The sequence below is a fragment of the Mesoplodon bidens genome, assembly GCF_964165515.1.
Source record: "Mesoplodon bidens genome assembly, chromosome: 3".
Classification (NCBI taxonomy): domain Eukaryota; kingdom Metazoa; phylum Chordata; class Mammalia; order Artiodactyla; family Ziphiidae; genus Mesoplodon; species Mesoplodon bidens.
Window position 1 is genome coordinate 100,990,388 of NC_138178.1, and position 23,810 is coordinate 101,014,197.

Here is a 23,810-nt window from a genome sequence, read left to right on the forward strand (position 1 = left end):
CACCCTCCCTATCCCACCCCTCCAGGCGGTCACAAAGCACCGAGTTGATCTCCCTGTGCTATGCGGCTGCTTCCCACTAGCTATCTACCTTACGTTTGGTAGTGTATATATGTCCATGCCGCTCTTTCACTTTGTCACAGCTTACCCTTCCCCCTCCCCATATCCTCAAGTCCATTCTCTAGTAGGTCTGTGTCTTTATTCCTGTCTTACCCCTATGTTCTTCATGACATTTTTTTTTCTTAAATTCCATATATATGTGTCAGCATACAGTATTTCTCTTTCTCTTTCTGACTTACTTCACTCTGTATGACAGACTCTAGGTCCATCCACCTCATTACAAATAGCTCAATTTCGTTTCTTTTTATGGCTGAGTAATATTCCATTGTATATATGTGCCACATCTTCTTTACCCATTCATCCGATGATGGACACTTAGGTTGTTTCCATCTCCGGGCTATTGTAAATAGGGCTGCTATGAACATTTTGGTACATGTCTCTTTTTGAATTATGGTTTTCTCAGGGTATATGCCCAGTAGTGGGATTGCTGGGTCATATGGTAGTTCTATTTGTAGTTTTTTAAGGAACCTCCATACCGTTCTCCATAGTGGCTGTACCAATTCACATTCCCACCAGCAGTGCAAGAGTGTTCCCTTTTTTCCACACCCTCTCCAGCATTTATTGTTTCTAGATTTTTTGATGATGGCCATTCTGACTGGTGTGAGATGATATCTCATTGTAGTTTTGATTTGCATTTCTCTGATGAGTAAAGATGTTGAGCATCCTTTCATGTGTTTGTTGGCAGTCTGTATATCTTCTGTGGAGAAATGTCTATTTAGGTGACCAACATAATTTTTAACTGGAAAACATTAGAAGGAAGCCTATAAAATCAGGAATAGCACAAGGATCTCTACTAATCACCACTTTTCTAGCTTTGTTTTGGAGGCCCTAGGCAGTAGGAAAGGTCTACTAAAAAAAGATGGGTAACGATTTGTGTTTTATTTTCTAGTGTTAAAAACCTGATTAAAAATGGGCAAAGGATTTGAATAGATATTTTTCCATAGAAGATACACCAGTGGCCAAAAGGCACCTGAAAAGACACACATCACTAATAATTAGAGAAATGCAAATCAAAACCCAATGAGACACCACACTGATTAGCGTGGCTTATATTAAACAAATAAAAACTCAGAAAATAACAAGTGTTGACATGGTGGAGAAATTGGAACTTTCTCACTGTAGTGGGAATGTATCACTATACATTCAGCAGCTATGAAGAACAATATGGAGACTCCTCAAAAAATAAAGATAACATTGCCATATGATCCAGCAATCCCACATCTGGGTATACACCCAAAGGAATTCAAAGCAGGGTCCCAAGGAAATATCTGTACATCCATGGTGATAGCAGCATTATTCACAATAGCTCAAAAGTGGAAGCAACCCAAGTGTCTGTTGACGGATGGATGAACAAAATGTGGTACAGACCATAGAGTGGAATATTATTCAGCCTTAAAAAGGAAAGAAACTCTGATACATGTTACAACATGGATGAATCTTGGGGACATTACGCTAAGTGAAATAAGCCAGTCACACAAATACTGTAGGGTTCCACTTACATGAGGTACACAGAGTAGTCAGATTCATAGAAATAAAAAATAGAATAGTGGTTGCCAGAGTTTGGGAAGAGAGGAGAAATGAAGAGTTGTTTAATGAGTATAGTTTCGGTTGTGCAAGACAAAAGAGTTCTGAAAATCTGTCACACAAACATGAATATACTTAACACTACTGAACTCTACTTAAAAATGGCTAACACCGGGCTTCCCTGGTGGCGCAGTGGTTGGGAGTCTGCCTGCCGATTCAGGGGACATGGGTTTGTGCCCCGGTCTGGGAAGATCCCACATGCCGCGGAGCGGCTGGGCCCGTGAGCCATGGCCGCTGAGCCTGCGCGTCCAGAGCCTGTGCTCTGCGGCGGGGGAGGCCACAGCAGTGAGAGGCCCGCGTACCGCAAAAAAAAAAAAAAAAAAAAAATAGGCTAACATCTATTCACCTATTATGTAAACCATTATGTGCTACATATAAAAAGTGTTAATAAATGTTTTCAATGAGTAAAATGATAAAAACTTTTCATGGTTAAGATGATAAATTTTACTTTATGTACATTTTACAATAAAAAACACAAGCTGTCATGATTTGTCTACAAAAATTCCAAGGCTCTCAACTGAAAAAACTAGAACTAACATGAGTATAAAATCAGAATTAGAAACATGGAAATCCCTTTGTTATACCAACAAAACCATTTTAAAACATGACAGATGAATCCTATTTTTAATTAAGTTTGCAAAAATTAACTTAAATGGCATGAGCTATAAGAAAACTGTAGAGCTTTACTGAAGAACATAAACGAAATTCTGAATAGCCAGATAGATAAATTATGTTCCTGGATAGGAAGACTCAGTATTACCAGGCCTCTCATATTGATCTATGATTTAATATAATCCCAATGGAAATTCCAACCTCATCATTTCATAGATCTTGAGAAACTGACTTTCAAGTTCATACATAAGAGTCTATGTCTACAACTACCCAAACAAAATTTAGAAGGAAAAAAAGAATTGAGGTAATTTGAAATGCCAGATATTTAAATAACTTTAAAACTATATCAACTTCAAAGACACAAAATTGGCACAAGGTCTAGATAAACATAAACAAAAAATATTAAAGGATCTAGAAATAAATCAGCATATAGAAAGGGATTTATATATGTGAGAGTTAGCACTCCATATCTGCCAAGCAAGAACCAACTATTTATTAAATGTTGGGGCAAATAGTTATCAATCTGGGAAAGACAAAACTAACAGTAGCTTACATTATTTTGGCTCCACAATGAGCCGGGCACTGTGCTAAGGTCCCTAAATGCATTATTTCATTGACCACCAAAAACAATTTTTTACAACAATAAGGAACCTAAGCACAAATAAATAGGAATCATCTTGCCCAGTAAAAAGTAATTAACTTGCTTCAGTAACTGCTGAAGCCTAAAATTTGACTCCATGACATCAGATTCCATAACCTAAGCTCCCTACAGCACAGTGCCACCCTTAACAACACATCCTTATGTATGCCACACACAGAAACAAATTCTAGACTGAATAAAAATCTAAACATATATGCATATTAGTTAAAAGATACATATTGTTCAACTTTAGGTTAGGGAAGGCTTCCTTCAGACCAACAACAATAACAACTCCAGAAAAGATATAACTACATAAAACATAAAATTTCCATATAATGAATGAAGGCAAAAGGTAAAAGACATGGCAAGCTAAAGACTAGGATTGCGATATATACAACAAAGGACTAAGTGCCTTAATATACGAAAACCTGCTTTCAAATCAATAAGAATAGAGATTAATGACCCAATTTACAAAAGGGGAAAGAATACAAGAAAACAAGTTACAAAAGAAGACAAAATGAAAAGATGTCCAACTATGCTACTATTGAGAAATACAAATTAAAAACAGTAATATGCAATTTTTAACCTTAGATTGGCATAAACTAAATGAGTGTTGGTGAAGTGTGAGTAATGGACATTCTTGTGTTAGTTGAGTATATTTAGTGGGTTCAGTATTTTGAGAGGGCAACTGTGTAGTATCTACCAGTGGTTAAAATGAGTAGCAACTCAAAAAAAAATGAGTAGGAACTCTAACACACAATTCTGCTTCTATCTTATCAAAGTACTCACAGGTAGGCACAAAATAGATGTATAATAATTTCATTAAAGTATTGTTTGCAACACTGAAAGATTCTAAGTGATTAAAAGGTTCGTAGATCAGGAAACAGTTCAATAACTTATATTTACTCTTTTATTGAAGAGAGATTCTATCTAACAAAAAAGTCAGAAAATGGAATTTTAAAAAACATGTGCACAACTGCATCAAAATTTTAGAATACGGGAATAAATTTAAATTTAAGGGAAGCTAAAACCTTCACAAAGAAAACTAAACAGAAATCAGAAAAGACTATATTCAAATAAGTATTTAGGGAAAGATACATATTATGTTTGTGGAATTAAAAACTCATTGTAAAGATGTTGATGCAATCAAAACAATAACGTAAAAATTGATAAAGTAACTCCCAAACGCATATGGAAATGCAAACAGCTGAGAATAACCAAGGTAAAAGGACACACTAGTAGATCATGACTTATTATAGTTGTGTCATTAAGACAGTGTTACCAAAAAAAAAAAAAAAAAAAAAAGACAGTGTTACAATGTTAGATAAACGTAGAGAATACTGGAACAGAAGAAAGAGTCCAGGGGAAGAAGGTAGGTTTTTTAGTTAATAATTCCAGATAATTTTAATATATAGGAAAAACAAACTTGATCCCCACCTCAACTCATACACAAAAATCAATGCCCAGTATATTGCAGGTCTAAATGACAAATAAAGAGCACTAATTCCTTCTTAAGATAATTTAAGGGAATATTTTCATGACTGAGTTAGGAAAGGATTATTTTAATAAGGCTCAAAATGCCCTAGCCATAGGACAAGAATGATTATAGTAAAAATGAGAATTTCTGTTCATCAAAAGGCACCATTAAGAGAGTGAAAAGCCAACCCACAGAGTAAGAGAAAATATTTCCAACACAATTAACCAAAGGGCTCATATCCAGCATATAAAAAGAACTTCTCTACAAAATAATAAAAGATAGTCTACTTCTTAAAAAATGGACAAGTGATCTGAACATGCACTTCACAAAAGAGGATATCCAATGGCCAATAAACATATAAAAAAAGTGCTTGACTGGGGAAACACCAATTAACAACAGATTGGCTCGAATTAGAAAGACCAATCAAACCAAATGTTGGCAAAGATGTGGTGCAACCAGAACTGTGATGTTTTGGTGATGGCAGTATAAATTGATACCATCACTTTGGAAGAGTGTTTGGTATCATCTACTGACACTGAATACAGACACACCCTATGATCGGCAATTCCACTCCCAAGTATATACCAAGGAGAAATGTGTTCCTTTGTGTACCAAAACACGCGTACAAGAAAGTGAACAGCAGCATACTCATAATAGCCCAAAACTGAGGACAACACGGATGTCCTTAGGGTGGATAAATACACTGTGATAAAGTCATACAATGGAGTAGTACAGAGCAATGAAAACAAACGGATTACAGGTACATGCAATAACGTGTTTGGTTCTCACAAGCATAATGTTGAAGGAAAGCAGCCAGACACGAAATGAATCCATTCATGTTAAGTTCAAAGGCACTGAAACTAATCTATAGTGTTAGAAGTCAGAACTATGGTTTCTTTGGAGGAAAACGGTAATTGTGGTGATAGGAAGGGGGCAAGACAGGGGCTTCCAGGGTGTAGGCAAGGTACTGGGTTGACCAAAAAGTTCGTTCAGGTTTTTCTGTAACATGTTATGGAAAAACCCGAAGGAACTTTTTGGCCAACCCAATACTATTTCTTGATTTGCATAGTGGTTACAAGAGTACGTTCACTTTGTTATAATTCATAGAGCTATACATCTGTGATGAAATAAAAATTTGTATTCTAAGGCAAGTTAAGGAAAATTTACACATAAAATTTTTTCTTTGAGCTCTGGCCTCCTCTCTCCCCTCTACTGTGCACTGTGTATCTGCATCATGCATTGACCAAAACTTCCCATCTACAGAAACACCTGCTCAACCATAAAAAGCAACCTTCTCCTAGCATCGACAAGATTACTCCTCTGAAAACACCCTTCCTTCTTCATCTTGTAGGAGGTCACGATGACTCATGACCCACTACTCGCTTGGTACACATAGATCTGGATTGTGTAAACTGTCAGTAATACATCATTTAACGTACAGCCCTATGTCTCAAAAACATACATAACTGTACTTTTACCTCAAACGGGCAAAACAGTTCTCAGAGCTTTCTGAGAGTCTGTTCCTGGGTTATAAGCCTCAATTTGGCTCAAATAAAATTTTCCATTTCCTTCTTAGATTGAGTGATTAATTTTTTCATCAACCCTTATAATATGAGCAATTTTCCACATGTATGTTATACTTCAATATAAACTGTTTTTTAAAAAGCCAATTGTGGGGGGCTTCCCTGGTGGCACAGTGGTTAAGAATCTGCCTGCCAATGCAGGGGACATGGGTTCGATCCCTGGTCCAGGAAGATTCCACATGCTGTGGAGCAATTCAGCCTGTGCGCCACAACTACTGAGCCTGCGAGCCACAACTATTAAGCCCACATGCCTAGAGCCCATGCTCCGCAATGAGAAGCCCGTGCACCGCAACGAAGAGTTGCCCCTGCTTGCCACAACTAAAGAAAGGCCACGTGCAGCAACAAAGACCCCACATAGCCAAAAATAAATAAATAAATAAATATAAGAATTAAAAAAAAAAAAGCCAATTGTGGGAATTCCCTGGTGGTCCAGTGGTTAGGACTCCATGTTTTCACTGCTGTGGGCCCAGGTTCAGTCCCTGGTTGGGGAACTAAGATCCCACAAGCTGCTTGGTGCAGTCAAAAGATAAATAAATTTTAAAAATAATAAAATAAGGGCTTCCCTGGTGGCACAGTGGTTGAGAGTCTGCCTGCCGATGCAGGGGACATGGGTTTGTGCCCCGGTCCGGGAAGATCCCACATGCCGCGGAGCGGCTGGGCCCATGAGCCATGGCCACTGAGCCTGCGCGTCCGGAGCCTGTGCTCCGCAACGGGAGAGGCCACAACAGTGAGAGGCCCGCGTACCGCAAAAAAAAAAAAAATAATAATAATAATAATAAAATAAGATAAAAAGCTAATTGTGATGCCATCGAACTTCATATATGATCTCATTTTATCTTTACAATAATTATTTTAAATTATCATCATTGTCCTTTTTTATAAAGAGGGATATCAACTCAGGTCACAGCTAGTACACGGCAGAGCCAAACTTTAAACTCAAGTCTATTTGATGCTCAAACCCATGAAACCCAAAGTAAAGGAAATCCCAAAGTTAAGCATGTCCCTAAGATTTCCCTAGTTCAATTTTCCTTTCTCTCTGAGACAGTCTTCTACCTTTCCCATCTTATGTTCTCATCCTTCATCTGGGGAGGAATGCTCAAGAGTTTAGCTATTGAAACTTCGCCTTTAGTTATTTCTCAGAAATACGGTCATTTGTTCTTTCTACCAAAGAGAAAAGCATTTACAATGTCCCAGCTGCCGTCTCTGGCGGAGGGATCTGAAGGAGTGAGTGCCCTTTCTTTGCTGAGCCAGTGGGCAGGTCCAGCACAGTAAAGGTAGATCAGTGGAAGGAATTCAATGGGCTGCAAGTGAAAAGGTGTGGCAGGGCAGGAGGGGAGGGTGCTGAGGCTGGAACTGTAGAGTGGCTGCTTGGTGGAGGATCCAGAGAACAAGCACCGGGCAGCTGGCGACAGATGAAGATTTGAGGGAGAGAAGAAAAATGGGGCCACCTGGATAGAAATTCTGAGGAAGAAAAATACTGAAAGGAGGTATCTGTGAAAATGTGGCATAGGATATGGCATATCAAATTTCAGCCTCATCTCCCCAAAAGAAGCTTCAAAGTGGATTTTAGTACTCATTTTCTCTAAAACAATAAAAGTACTGAAATACACAACCGTTAAAATAAAAATATTTGTTCATGTATCTCCTAAAATCAAATACATATGCACCCTGCCCTTCAGCACACAAACTGGGCCCAGCAAAGAGCCCCACCTGAACTTCGCAAGAATCCACAAACCAGAAGCATTTTTATTTGCGTTACATTGCTTAAGTGAGCCTCAAAAGCATTAAAGATACCATTAAAATTCCCCTTTTCTATTTTTATGAGTCAAAAAGCAGCATGAAATGACCCAGACAATTTCTGTGGATGTGTCTGGTGAGCTGGTATGGTACTCACATGCTCTCCTTTATTATTCAGATGGACTCAGTGCGGTCTCATAATTCTTTGTTTTATAATAAGCAGCATAATTCTTAAATGCTCCTGTTCCCGTGTGCTTTCCTTGCTGGAGCTTTAACTGTCAGGATATTGGCAGAAAACAAACAAACAAACAAAAATCCATCACCCTCCAATGCCCCCCCCAATGACTTCCAACTGTCATTTCAGCTCTCTTATTAATTACGTGTATCTTTCAGCAAGTCATAACCTCTTTGGCTCTCATTTGTAAAACTAATAGGATGAATTACATGATTTCTCAGATGTCTGCAGCTCTAAATTTTTAATATTCTAAAATTTCAGATTCTATATTTTAATCTCTTAAAATATAGAATTTTTCATCTCTCTTTCAATCTCTTTTCCTCTGAGCTAAAGATCTTTACTAATACTTCCTGGAATACAGCATATGATTCCTGAGTCACTGGTCCATACTTTGGGATTCCCTCTGCGTAATATCAAGCCTTAGTTCCCATTGGTGTTGGGGAAGTCAATCTCCCTCCTCACAGCTCCCAGATATACAGTAAGTAGAAGCCTGACACACTCGTGTCGCCTCTGGTTTCCCAGTACGACCTCTTTCTACAGCTATAAGACGCAAGGTTTTCCTGGTCTTTAATCTGTACAGCTTCCAATTTCTGGGCCATCATCATAACTCCATGCAAGTGGTGGTAACATACCACAAAGTCCTGTGAAATATACAATGACTAAACCTATAGCCTAGACTGTGAAAGAAGACACTTAGGATAATCTGTCTAGACATATGACATTAAAGGCAAGTCCATTCATGGCTAATGCAGCCTGTTAGCTGTGAATGAATAGGTTTTTTAAAGGTACTGTAGGCCAATAAAATATGCCAAGATATTTATAGCTCTCCCTGGCTGGTGAGGCAAGAATGTCTCACTCACCAGGGAGGGTGGCACACAGCTCTATCACTTTTACCAAGGGAACCTAAATTAGACACAAACCAGAAAGTAGGCGGATCTTTATTAAGTTGAGGGATGGGTTACCTAAAATACTCTAACTAGGGATGTCCCTGAGCCACTCCAAGTTTCGAGGCGGTGTGAGTTATCCCCAAGAGATGCCACACACAGTGACAGCTTGCCTGCTCACAGTAACCATGATGCCTCAACCTAGGTTCTCTTTACTACCAAAGCCGCAGCGCTCGCCCTAAGTAGGGTGGCCCATGTGCCAGCCCCTAGTCCAGCTCTGATGTGCAGCCAGTGGTGAGAAGGGCTTTTCCAGATGCATGCTGAAAGTTCATTTTTGTTTTGGAAAACATGAGAGCTTTCCTTCTTTGCCCTTTTTTCTTTTTCTTTCTTTACCCCATGGGTAATTAAGTCACTGCCAGCTTCCCAAATGGTGCCATTTTAATCTCACAAACATTAGCTTCATCTCCTCTCAGGATGCTGAGGCACAAATCATGATGGTATATTTTTTAAACATCCTAATAAATAAGGAGATGTTTCAGGCCATTCGTCGTAACACAAAATAGGAGACGAAGAGGAAAGGAAGCCCAGCTCTAGGTTGAGCGTTTGCAGCAAAGGTTCTTCATCTACACCTGAGGAAGTGGCAGGAGATGGGGGGATGTGTCCACAAATGATTATGGGGTGGGGGGAGGGTCTGAAATACTGTAGATGCAAAATTAACTGCAGGGTCTTCTTCCACAGCTTTCTATCATCATTAGGTTTTTTAAGGAGCCTGAGAACACTAAGAATCACTAACCAGAGTAAAACTGAGGGACGGACCCCTGAGATCAGTTGGTCCAAATGTGCCCTTCACTCAGTCTAGCCCTGACCTCAGGAGGGAAATCTACAGAGTATCTAGCATGCATGAGTCACTAGATTCTAAGGAATGCATTTGACTTTTAGGAAAAATAAATCACAAGATACAATTTCATATCATGTATTTTTTAAAAAAAGAATATGCCTGGGAGTACATTTAGAAAAAATACAAGATATATATCTATATCCATACATCTGTGTATCTAGTTTATTAAGTGAAAAAAGAAAACTTGAATAGTTTTATAAGATATGTTCCTGCGTAGAAATACTAAGCATTTTAAAGATCTCAATTCTCATTCCCACCTTCACATTAATTTCTAAATTAATGCAATTCCAATAAAAGTCCCAAAGCAATCCTTCTGAAACTTGACCAAGGAGGCTAAGGCTTTCTGGAAGAATAAATAAGAGAAAAGCTAAAAACATATTTTTAAAAGTATGCTTGAGAACTTGAACAGATTCTGAGATGTATTATAATGCTGCAATCATTAAGATACTGGTACAAAACACAAAAAGGGAACAGAAAGCCCAAGACAGTCCTAAACTTATCATGGAGAGGAATAATTACTCCAGAAGCCTGCTGTACAATTAGCTACTTAGAAAAACAGAAGCTGTCTTAGCTCTCTACCTCGGGCTAGGCACCGAAGTAAGTTTTCAACATGAAATGGAAAACAAGACAAGGAAGGAAGAGGTGGAAAGAAATCACTTAAGAAATTTAAACATAGAGCTGATCTTTGAGTAGGGGAGGTCCTCTTAAGCCAAAAGAAAAGTTATACAATAAAATGAGGGTAGATTTGACTACATAAATATTTAAAACTTCTATACCAGAAAACACAAGTAAAATAAAAAGCAAATGATAAGAGGGAAAAACATTTTCAGTGTTTTAAAAGTACTGATTTCATACTGAATAACTTTAGATAAAAAATTAAGTTTGGCAATTAATATGCACCAAAAACCTGAAAAAGGCATATATACTTATATATAGCAATTCCACAAGGAATGTGTTCTAATTAAAGGAAAACACCTATGAACAAAAATATTTATAGTATTGTTATTTTCATGATTATACATAATAACTTGAAAAAAATGAAATCTATAAATATAATTATTGTTCAAATGTAGTAAAAATCAAAGATAGTCACATTTTCAAGTGTAAAAAGCAGTCTGTACAGTGTGATAAAAATCTTAAGTATGGGACTTCCCTGTTGGCACACTGGTTAAGAACCCACCTGCCAATGCAGGGGACACGGGTTCGAGCCCTGGTCCGGGAAGATCCCCATGCCACGGAGCGACTACAACTACTGAGCTTGCGCTCTAGAGCCCATGAGCCACAACTACTGAGCCCGCACGCCTAGAGCCCGTGCTCCGCAACGAGAGAAGTCACCGCCAATGAGAAGCCCACACACCCAATGAAGAGTAGCCCCCGCTTGCTGCAACTAGAGAAAGCCCACGCCCAGCAACGAAGACCCAACACAGCCAAAAATAAATTAGTTAATTAAAAAAAAATTTTTTTTTTAATTTTAAGTATTAAATTCACATAGGCCTATCATAATTCAAAATGGTGGCAATGGGGGCTTCCCTGGTGGCACAGTGGTTGAGAGTCCGCCTGCCGATGCAGGGGACATGGGTTCGTGCCCCGGTCTGGGAGGAGCCCACATGCCGCGGAGCGGCTGGGCCCGTGAGCCATGGCCGTTGAGCCTACGTGTCCGGAGCCTGTGCTCCGCAGCGGGAGAGGCCACAACAGTGAGAGGCCAACATACCGCAAAAAATAAATTAATTAATTAATTAACTAATTTTTAAAAAAGTTCTTTAAAAAAAAAATGGTGGCAATGATCTCTCTATGAAACACATTATAGAGAGTTTGTTTTGCTCTGTGATATTTCTGGATATTTCCAAATTTATTTTATTTTGTAATATTGGGAAACGTTGAAAGCATCTGGAAGATTTTCTGAGATCAGTAAACAAAGCCTTTACACCAAGGTGAAGTAGGTGTGCAAAGAGCAAGGCTCTCGAGGATAGCCATTATATTTTCTATGAACTGACTGCAGTAGAAAACATAACCCTCCCACGGGATACAAAGCAGGAGTTTTTCTTTGTGCCCTTGTATCAGACGCCTGTGTGGTCAGGTGCCAATTCTTCGCACAGACTGACGGGCTTTAGAACCTTCTTACACCGCCAACTGACTCCAGGTGAAACTGTGCTGAGTATCTTCTACTTGCCTCCTAGATCCACTCTCCCCCTTTCTGGGTCCTTTTCTTGGCTCTGTTGTGTGGCCTAAAGTGGATTCCGGTCCTCTGACTTCTCTTTGGATTTGGTGAAGGGCAGAGATGGCAGGAGACCAGAGAGCAGGAGAAGGAAGTCAGGGCATTTATGCCCACAATTCCCTCCGGCCGCCAGGTCACCGTGGATTGGATGCATCCCTCCACTGAAGGCCATCGCTCCCGTCTGGCAGCCCTCTCCACACCACTCGGCCTCCCTCTGACATTCTGGGTTTTCCAGTAGCTTCTCCTGGCCCTGCCCCTTCAGGTCTAGGGCTGCAAACACCTCCCGTGATTACTAGCCCCAGAGAGCTCCTTCATCTCTCACTGCTTTCCCCAAACCCTGTCCACACCTTTGTGGACAAACTCTCAAACAAATCATCTTCACCTGATCCCTGACAGGACCCTGGCTGATATGGTAATAGTATAATTATCCAAAGAAAAAATAAATATGGCTAAGTGCATTTATTCTTCACAAAGCAAAAAGAAAAAAGTGACCTAATATGGTTTAGAAAATTCTTTTATTCAAGTTTGAGATAAAAGTTTAACCCCATGTTACCTCTATGATTATTCTATGATACCTAGATCTTTATAATTTCCAGTCCTTTTTTTTTTAAAAGACTTTGGGCATGTTACTAACCCTTATATAACCTGACCACGTACAAGACAGCATGTTAGAGGACAAACAGATCACTGGTTCTCTGTTTCTCATGAGATAAATTGCTTTTGCAGCATTAAATTTAAAGGCAGACATTTACATTTTTCTTTTAGATTCCCTTGTATTGTTTCATAGCACACCTTTTCCCTTGGCTGTGATTGGGTTTTACTTGGCCCCGGGCTTCACAAGGTAATCAAGTTTACTCCATTCAGATGTTTCTGGTCTGCAGCACAAGAAAGTGGCAGGGACTCAGCTGAGTTGATTAACCATTTAAGGACGCAAGGAGGGGCTTCCCTGGTGGTGCAGTGGTTGAGAGCCCGCCTGCCGATGCAGGGGACACGGGTTCGTGTCCCGGTCCGGGAAGATCCCACATGCCGCGGAGCGGCTGGGCCCGTGAGCCATGGCCACTGAGCCTGGGCGTCCAGAGCCTGTGCTCCGCAACGGGAGAGGCCACAACAGTGAGAGGCCCGCGTACCGCAAAAAAAAGAAAAAAAAAAAAGGACGCAAGGAGCCCACTAAAAGATTCTTCCTAGAAAAGCAAGACTATCCCCCAAGCTTGTTTCGAGAGCAAGCTCCTATACCTAGAGGAGGAAAGACAATTCTGAGAACAAGGAGTCTGTCACTCAGATTGTCCCCAGCCCAATTCCAAGGAATACAGGGAAATGCTCTTTTCACTCGTAATAGCTGTGAGGCATCCCAAACACAAAGCAGAATTGCATTGATAATAATGTATGAAAGCACAGCACAGGACTTGGGAGAAAGTAATTCTTTCTCATTTGAGCAGAGCAATTCAAGTACAGTGTGAATGAACACAGGGGACCCTCCCTGCATGGTAGAAGTCAACTCCAGCACCTGTGCAAGTCCCTTGAGTGACAGCTCTAGTGAGCCCTAGTGCCTCTCAACTGGCACATCACCAAGGCTCCAAGAGCTCACAGAATGGCAGTGGAAGTGCCCTTAGTGGTGGACACACTATCATCAGAATGGCATCAGAGGCTCTAGTGGAAGCCGAAGGCTTTAGCTGCCAAGAGAGTTAGTTGCAGCGTCAGCAGCTATAGATGATGCTGATGACTTTGGCAGTGGCAGGAGTGTGCATCCTAGGCAGTGGGCACCAGCAACAGTGGTCAGCTACCCTCACATGGCAAAGAGGACTCCAGAAGCCATAGTTTAAAGGGACAGCTTCCCTTAGGTCAGCTCTTTCTTTTTTATCCTTGAACAAAAGTGAGTTTACAGTATTAGGTGATCTCCTAGGCCCTCAGAAAAAGATCATCGAATGATAAACTCTGAATAGAGGGAAACACAAGCAGTGGCACATCCAAAGCAGCCGAGGGCAACACAAGGACAGTGAGAGACTCATGATGAAAATCACCATCTCTTTGCCAGCCCTGCCAAGGACTGGGCTTCGATGTCAACAGCACAGAACTCCAACAGCACACTTGAAATATAAATAGTCATGCTCTCCCCTTTCACTAATTTAATGAATTATACATGCCAGGAAAAATTAAGAGCACTGACGATGTAAAAGCATAAGACTTCAAACACCTTGAAATATTTTGGAACGAATTTTTCTGTCTCTGTGCTCCCTACAGAGTGGCAATTTTAATCTCCTTCCCTAAGGGCAGGGAAACCAATGGAAATACCACAAAATATGTTAAGTTATAAACCAAATGCTTATAAGACTCCAGATTAAAATATGTTAAGCTACAAACCAAATGCTTATATAAGACTCCAGATTTCTCAACAACAGAGCTCAAGAAAATCACAAGGAAAATGTTAACTTCCTAAAGATTAGCAGTAAATGGCAAGACAACCATATGTTGGCTGAGTAATGGGGTAAAAAGAAGTTTCCTACAGGCATGGAGTATCTTCTTTGATAACCTCCAGAGTGTATCAGCAGAGTGATTAGCGCTACAAGACTCTCAAGACAATGAGCACCAGACCTGGCTGGGAGCACGGTAAGTAAGACACAGTACTGCCACCCATGGGAACTGGCTGGGGACCTAGGTGCCTTCTCCAGACAACAGCCAGCCTTCTCTCTGTTGCAAGCTGTCATTGTGCCATCAGAACGAACCCAAGAGAACTGTCACTATTCATCAATTCCTCCCTCCTTTTTTCCCCATCTCATCCGAGACCTTAGACAGCTTGGAGAACACGCATTTCATTACAAAAAAAAAAGAGAGACTGGAAGAGCTACTGACTTTGAGTGTAATGATAGCACTCCTCTGAGCTTCTGGAAATGGAAGGGGACAGAAGCAAAGACTAAGGAATCTCTGTAGAGTATAAATGCCCCCAAATATGGCTTGAAGTAGATTGAAAAGCTGTTTATGCCACTTCCTTCTCTACTCAGCAAATGCTCATCGTCACAAAGAAGATGGCCACCCCAATATAAACTAGGAATAAGAACTTATAGCATTCCGGTTTTTCATTAAAGCGAACTTCAGGACTTTTCACTGTTCAAACTGTGCCAGATCATAGGAAAGACAACTTGGTAGGTGGTACAATATTGCAGTCATAAGCAATCCGATTTTGGAAAAATCAAATGTAGAGAAGAAGAATCCAACGCTATGTACATTTTCACCAAGGCTGTAATAGCTTTCTTTCTGTAATTCAAGCAGGTCAGAAAAAAATGTCATGAAGTAGTTGATGTCTTGGGGTAGTCAGAAGTTTGCAATTGTGTAAATGGAGGCTAAAGCAATCAGGCTGTAGAACTGAGATTCATCTGTGTTCTCAATCACTGACTGTAATTTTATCATCTTACAAAAAAACCTGTGTATTACTAAACCACCCAAACTTTGATCCACTTATGTCATCAACCAATAGGAACTGAAAGAAGTATTTCTGTATAACCATACAGACTGGTAATATACACACATACCTAAGACAACCAGCAAAATCTAAGTCCGTGTTACATAATCTTCAAATATCAGGAAGAAGACAAAGAGGTTTCATCAGAGATACATAGAGACACACATATACAATTAAGATATATCCTCCTCTCATTCTTTTTTTTTTTTAGATTTCACATGAACCCTTCACTTAAAGAGTAAAAATATCTAGATTCCCATTCTACTTAAATATATTCAAGCAAAGCTCCTGGGAAGGTTTCCAGGGAGTCAGATTGCTTTGAAATTGGCCATGCATTAAATAAAGCTTTGTCTAACAGAAGTGAAAGAGTAACTGATATGGTATCTGTACGTTCACTCTGCACAAGGTTCCTGTGGCTCAAAAGCATTACTCAAAGACAAAGAACAAATCAGATTACAGCTCTGGAGTCTCGTACTCTACCTCTGCCAGCAACCCTGCCAGCTTACATGACATTCTGTGAGGGCCAACCACCTGCTTCCTGAGGAATCTGTAATCTACCTTCTCCATTAGTTCCCCCGAGGTTCTCCTCCTTTACACATGTGCCCCCCTTCACTCATCCCACGGCGTTCACCTTTCATCTCTAAGAGATTCATTAGTGATAAGTGTGCAAGGGTTCACTTTAACAGCAAAACCAAAAAGAAAAGCCTTCAGCATTACATTTTATAATGAAACAAAAACTTAAATTCTGTGAGTCTACTGAGCTAGAACTAAAAGCCATTGCAGCAAGAGATTCATTCTTGGTACCTGGCTTCTTTTCCCATTACCTGCTTCAGTGTACTTCAATCCCACTTTTTCTTCTGTGTCTTTTGTCTTTGGGGGTGGCCAGACAGCTTGGAGTCTGCCAGGAGTCCTATCATCCTGCTCGGTGGGGCTGTGGTCAGGCTGTTGGAAAAGTGGGCAAACAAAAGAGTAGGTTAAATGAAATGTGGCCAGAGCCAATTAATCCCTGAGAACAACTGTGCTAACTCTGAAATTAATTTTAATGGCACATTGCTCTCATTCACTGTAACTGAAACATCTCACTCCAATACGATCCTTTTCTAGAAATGTCAAGTGATCAGTTGGGGTGGAAAGAGAAGTAACTCAAGGCCAAGTATTACACAACCTTCAATAGTTGATTTTTAGCATATAACTTTTTTTAAAATCACAAGTACACTTTGATCTGAAGATACAAATATACTATAATAGGGTACACTTATAGGGATGTTTAGAAATATATCCCAAACTCCAGTTATTTATAATATAAAAACTAGTTTTGCATTTTCTGTGAACATTACCTGTAGGCCAGGATACACTTCTCTAAGACGTCCACATTGATCATTTCTTTTTTTTCTTTCCCACACACACACAAAAATGAATGAGCTGGCTTTCACATTCAAGCTATTTTTATAGAGGTTGATTTTTACAACTAGGAGAATGCTATGTTGTATTTAGTTTTTAACTGCAACCTAAGATAGTTTTTCCAAAGACCTTTAAATTTAACTGATGTATGAGGGAATGATAATTGTATGTCAAATTGATACTAAGCAAGAAATTCTATTTGTTGTCTTTATGAATTTTAAGATCCACAGGACAAGTGCTTGCTAGTCCTTACAAATTACCTGAAGTTTTTTAATAATAGTAACAGCTTTCACTAATTAGATGGTTACTAAGTGCTAACTTCATTTAATCTTCGCAACAACCAAATAAAGGTTATTTCCTTCATTTTGCTGATCAAGGTCACCCAGCCAGTAACTGGCAGCTAGAATTAAAACCCAAGTCTCACACTAACCCAGTGTGCAATCAAGATGCCTTGTAACCAACACAGAACATTTTAATCACATCACAAACAGGTATTTCACCAAGTGGCAGACTTTCAAAGGAAAAATACATTTCTCGCAGAGGTATAACTAAGTGGGGAGGAAATCTGGGCTATAGTTCTAGATCTGCATTGATTCCTCATGCTGCTTGGTTTTTAGAAGCACATTTCCCATTAATGTTTAAACTCAGAGTGACGGTTCGCTTTCTGACCTGCACATCTTTACTTATACCTCTCTTACAACAATCCAGAAAAATATAAGGAAGAAAGAAAACGCTTCTGTCCAACTCCATACTCCTTACAAGGACAACTGGACTATAATAATCTTTCACCTAGAAGAGGGTCACTAAGATCGGTATATGAGATGCTCTTTGATAGGAAACCTGAAAAGAAATATAGCAGCATCACATTTTATGACAAAACCCAAAACCCAACGCTACGTACGCTTTTGGAATCCGAGGGGCCATCTGCTGGCCTTGACCTCGACCGCTCAAACACAGCTCTTAGGGACTCCTTCTCATGCCTCATCTTGCGCTTGAGAGCTTCCAGCTCAGAGGTGTCAGCTGTGGTCCCCTTTTTGGGCGGACGGATGAATAAGGCTTTAAAGGCCTCCAAGGCAGTCTCTGGCGGCTTTGGCTTGACCTCTCCTCCCTGGGTCTGGGCTTCTCCGGGGCCGCTCTGGCTCTCCTGGGGGGTACTGCCACTCATCTCTTCCCCCCTGGGCTGTTCAGGGTCTTCTGCCTTCAATTCGGCTTTGGGGACGTCAATGTTGAGCAGCTGAGAGAGCTGCTCCAGGAGAGTGGGAGCGGCCTTTGGATCATTTGTTTTCTCTCCCATCTTCACCGTCTGAGGCCCTGCCTGTGCTAGGGACCTCTGGACAGGCTGGGTCAACTTAAGCAAAGCCAGGTCCCCGTCCTTTGGTTTAATTTCAGTGATGGTCTCCCCGACCTCGGCTGGGGCTCCCTTCTTCAGCACACGAAGCCCACTAAAAAAAGCTGGAAGCTGGAAGGACTTCTCTCCAGGGACTTCTTTTTTAGAAGGGGTGTTCTCAGTGACACCAACACTTGAGTTCTGGTCTGTTACCACAGGTAGAACTTTGGAACCTCCTTCTCCAGCTTGTCGCTGGCCGGGGCTGTGCTCTGTCTTAAGGCCCCCATCGTCGGGTTCCAATTTGCAGTTTATCTCCTGCAGAGTCCTTTGAGGACCTTCTCCACTGGGCTCTGCATCGCCCCTTTCTCCAGTGGCAGTATTTTCCCTCCCATCTCCTGGCTTTTCTTGGGGCTGCTCAGATAAAACACCACCAGGGGACTTTGGGCCATTGGTGTTGCTTCCCTCTTCTGGCTCCTGGCCTCCATCATCAGAGTCAGAATCACTGGTGGTGTTCACCAGGGTCCCGCGAACCAAAATGACATTGTCTCTGCACACACTCAAAGCAGCCAGTGGAAGCAGCTCTTGAGCAGGCAGAGAAATCCCTGCCTCTGCTTCTCCCCGGCTTCCCTCCAACCCCGTCTCTGTCTCCACCCTTGGAGTCTTCCCATCATTTCCGAGGTCAGGTGGAACCTGAGTCTCTGCCTCTGGCGGATCCAAGCCACTGCTGGGCTCCTCCAGCTGAGGCGTGGGATCCACCACTAAACTGCGGAAGGCTTTGAGCACCGCATCTTCCTCTTCAGGGTTCACAGATTCCAAGTTACTCGTAAAGCCAAACAGGGATTTCATAGAGAACTTGGTCAGGATCGACTGGGCCACGTCAAGTTCGGCTTCGGGTTGTCCTGGTTCTGAGCCATCACTGCTATTCGGAGCGTTACCCACGTCTTCCATGTCCCAGCCGTGCCCTGGGCGGCAGATTCTCACTTCTGCGACCTTCCCCTGCTCTCTCTGTTTCTCCACTCCACCGGCTCTTAACTTCCAGGACAGAGAACAGCAGAACCCACCAGTGGGACTCAGCCGCGGAGTGAGCACACTTGGCCGGGCTCTGGTCCCTCCCGAGCCCTCCTTCCGGTTTCCGCGGTGATGGGGCGTCCGGGGCAACTATAAAGAGTCCGCGGAGCTTTATGCCCAGAGGCAACCGAGGCTGCGCACCTTACTACACACGGACTGGGGAGGCTGCTCCTCTGGGACTTCCGTATTTATTCCCGGGGACAAAAGGCTTTTTGTCGTAGGGAAAGTCAGCCTGCCCCCACTCACCCCAGCCCAGGACTCTGCCACGAGCTCCGCCCCAGTGCCGGCCGTTCTCCTGGTCGCTTTCAACTTCCTCATTGGTGAGCAAGTGAGGCTCCAGAAAGTGCTGAGCCGGCAAGCTGATCCTGACGGCCTTCAACCACCCCCGGAGCCGCGGAAGAAATTTAAAAGTGAATCAGCAGCAAATGACTGAAATACTTCTTACGGGCTCTCTTTTGCCATCTAAATCACGGTCAGAAGCTTGTGCCATCCAGGCCAAAAAAAAAAAAAACCCAAAACAAAAAACTAGCAGTGCACACAGACCAACAGCCACTCACAAAGCCCAAAGCAAAAAAAAAAAGAAAAGAAAGAAACAGATCATCTCAGGATGCCCAGGACTCTCAAAAGCAGTTAATTTACTGCCCTTGAAGCTTGCTTTTCTTTTCTTTTTTAAAGTGCTTTCTTCCGCTTCCCTGCAGGTTTCATCTGGAATGCAGATTTTAGCTGCCCCAGCCGGAGAAGGAAAACCAACTCGACTGGTTTCAGATTACTGCTGTTTTAGCTCTGCCCTGGTGTCTGTGTTCTACAAACAGGTACCTAGGCAAGCACACCCACCACGCCCACTGTCCACCAGCCTTAGGGTGGCAGAGTAAACAGCCCCAGCCAGCCTGGCAGGAACGATTACCCTCCACACTCTCTGTGCCAACCTTGGGCTTCTGCTCAGCAGCTCTGACTTCCTGGCTTCCTTATGAATCCTGCGGGCCAAAGCCTCTGTGCTTCAGCCATCCGACCAACAAATTGAAACCTGGCGTGATACAAAGTAACACACAACCTGCCTTGTTAGGTAAAGCAATTCACTGAAGGTCCCCAAGGAGCCCCATTCCCCTAAAGGGAAAAACACCTGAAAGGTCTCCAGCAGGTCTCTGTCACAGACCCAATTTGCCTAAAACAAAAACAGGAAAGACAAAACCACCACCAAACATCAGCTCAATGTAGTTTCCAATGGTGATTATATGCTGAGAACCTGGCAATGAAGAACATGGAAAAATTGCAGCTCTGTTTCCCAGCAGCATACCTGCTGACTCTTGGGGCAGCTTCCTGTCGTACCTGAAGGTCTCAGTGTTTTTCAAATCCCATCCAGTCAGCAGGCATTTAGTAAGCACCTGGGATGGATAAGGTACTGTGCTGGATCAGAAGAACCAAACTGGCTTAATAGTCATCATGGTTTAATAGTAATCACCGGCTCTCTGAACAAAGCTTCGAGAAGATTGAGCCCAAGTGTTAAACGCAAACAAATTCTGCAAAACAGAAGCTGTAGCCACAAGCAAAACAACTGTCTTGCTTTATCCGCAGCAGGGAATGGCTGTGGCTTCCACACTGCTAACTTGAATTGTGTTCCCCACTAAGTATTAATACTAAGAAATTCTGATCACAGTGATAAATTTCTAGCATGATGCGTTCAAAAGAAACCCTCACACAAAAAGGGTACATACGATTATAACCCATCAACTCCTATTGGAAAGTTAAGACAGTACTTCCTAATCCCTGATTTGACCTTGTATCTAAACGGATACTTTCCTGTTTGCTCCTGATCCCAGTATATTTGGGGATTATTAACTAGGGTACAGTTAATCAAAAGGCCACCACAACACACAGGAAAATTCATTGGTGACATGTATGTCTCAGAACAAGCTTCCTGTCTCAAGGAAATGCCCGTTGATAAAATCATACTTCTGCTTCTTCAAGACAGAAAAAAAAGGAATCATCACATCAGATCATAAGATCAGTCTTCTGAAGAACTATGTAGAACAGCCAATATACAGGTGAGGGGAGGAGACATGGCACATATTTGGTGTTCTTCAACTGACAAAGCTCCATTTTCTCAGACATAGTTATTGATTTCCAGATTTCCAGAATAAGTTTCTAAGCACTTTCAGCAGATTTGGGCAAAATGGGACATAAACTGGAAGGGGCTGATGGCTCTTCTACAGTACAGCATGGAGCAGAATTACAAAGTTTTAGCACCCTCTCAATACCCACGGACACCAATACAATGTCATGGAAAGTGTGGGAAGTCTTGGGTCCCAGGGAGATGATTTGATCCCAGTCCCTTGACTCGAGTTAGGTAAGGTATTATTAGGTTTGTTTTAAAAGTGAAGCAACCATGGTCAAGAGAACACAACCAAGCCAAGGTTCACAGCTAGTAAGTGGAGGATACTAATAATATCTAACATTTATTGGGTGTTTATAAGCACTGTTCTAGGTGCTCCATGTGTATTAACTGATTGGTACATCTAGCTATGAGGCTGGTATTATTTTCTTTTTCATGTTTAGAAACTGAGGAGCAGAAAGATGATATAGCTTGCCCGTGTTCACAGGTGGAACTGAAACTTGAATCCAGGCAATCAGGCCCCAGAATCCACAATCACTCTTCCAAAACCCTGAGCTCTGCATCCTGCCGTAATAGGACTACACACACGCCTGCATCTTGAAATGTGCAAGAGTGTCAGCCCGGTTAGTTGGTGGTCTCTCACTAGGACATGTATTGTACTTTACCCTTTGAGATGATACAGAAGGTTGACTTCACAAAAAGAAAAAACAATATGAGAATGACCATTCTTTTCCCTCGTTGTAATTTAGGGGGGAAATCTAGAGGGGGTGCTTAGAAAAATCAAGCAAAAATTCCTAGCTGGCTTGTCTACTGGTCACAGACAAGACATACAATCCTCGGGACTCAAACCTATCAAGAGGCTTTCCATCTTACCCGTAGAATTCTCCTTCATTTAGGAAGCTTAACTACCACAAAGATGCATTCATCCAACAATCATTGTTAAGCACCGACTCTGTACAAGGCTCCGGGGACATAAAGATAAAAAAACTTCAGCCCTCCACCTTCATGAAACATGAAGTTTAATACAGGAAATCAGCCAAGAAAGCGGTGATTCCTGTTCATAGACTGTAACTGAGTACTTTATACCCCAGACTCGGTCTAAACAGCAATAGGTGGACATAAGACAATTCTGAATGAAAGAAGCAGTGACCATAAAAATATGAAGATGAGTAAGAAAGAGAAGCATGGTAGTTTACAGAGATCTTTGAATATTGACTCTTTCAGGCCACTGGTTCTCATGGCCATGAGAAATGTTACATCTGGTCATTTAGGGAATGGAAAAACGTTTCAGACCATAGTGTTCAAATAAGCAGCCTACAAATTTGATCTTAGTTGGGTGGTCTTGAAAAATGAATCCATTTAATGCTTTAACATTCTCCGGGGGGGCGTGGGGGGGGGAAGAATAACTTCTCTTGCACGTTCTCTCTGTCTTGTCCTGTGATGCATACTTACTAAGTACTTACTACACAAAACCAGTGACAGCCAAGACTTTCTCCTTTTCAACCTCACCTGACTCTCTTTTGTTCTAACCTCAAAACACTTAAGCTCTCTAACAGCTACACCTGTGCAAAAGGCAGATTAAAAATAATCTGCCTTGGACAACTAGTTGAAACAGGCATGATGAATATTAGGTAGGATTTAACCCACATGTTGCTCTTTGTAACTACTTGTTAAAAACAATCACTACCCAGCTACTTGAAAATTGAACACTATTTGTGTGCAGAATTTACTACCAATGGATTCTCTGTGTTCCTCCAATCTCACCATCTTCTCAGATTGAGGCTGGAGCTAATTTTACCTCATGGCAATGGGAACATTAGTCCAACAAACAATACCTAGTGAGCTAAGCCTAAAAGAATGGTTGCAAAAACAACAACAAAAAAGGCATATCATCTCCTGGAAGCAGTAGAACCTAGCTTCTTGATTCTAATAACAACTAGAGGAATGAGCATTAAAATTTTTTAAGTCAATTTGCAGAAATTTGACACTGCCTAAAAGAAAAACTTCCTAAAGCCCCCCACCTCACACACTCTTTGCAGCCCTCTGCCATGTCACTCAGCTTAGAGAATGCCTTCTCACATTCTCATAAAATCCCAGAAAGGCAAGGGAAAAGTAAAGCACGGTGTTGGGCTAAATGATTCTCATGTTTCTCCTTATCCAGTATACTTCAAGTTCCCGGCCTGCATTTAATGACTAACGGCTTCCAGCTTCTAGGGGTTCAACTAGGTTCATGTGACGATTGCTTGAGAAAAATAGAAAACAGTTAAAATTAATAAGAGTAAGTAAGATTGTGGAAACTATTTCTGTGGAAGGAAAGAGTTCAGAGCAATGGGCTGAGTAAAGTAAGTAAACTATGAAGATATAAGTGGGGTTATGGGCAGAGATGGGTTTTTTGGGTTCAGGAAGTGTGTTTTAACTAAGTGAAGTCTGATATAAATGGTGAGAACTGGGGCTTCCCTGGTGGCGCA

General features: G+C 41.5%; 1 protein-coding gene across 4 annotated transcripts in view; it reads right to left on the minus strand.

Moving 5' to 3' along the window:
- FMN1 (formin 1) overlaps positions 1-23,810 on the minus strand; it is a gene marked incomplete at its 5' end in the record, with an annotated part of 410,703 nt that overhangs the window by 288,553 nt on the left and 98,340 nt on the right. For 2 of the 4 annotated variants that reach the window (XM_081226858.1, XM_081226857.1), the window contains one exon: positions 16,261-16,378. The exons of 1 other annotated variant lie outside the window; for it this stretch is intronic. In XM_081226858.1, the coding sequence (XP_081082984.1) occupies positions 16,261-16,378 (118 nt within the window). Of the gene's footprint in view, positions 1-16,260; positions 16,379-17,738; positions 19,872-23,810 lie in introns of those variants that run through there. One more of the 4 variants, XM_081226860.1, reaches the window with a different exon arrangement.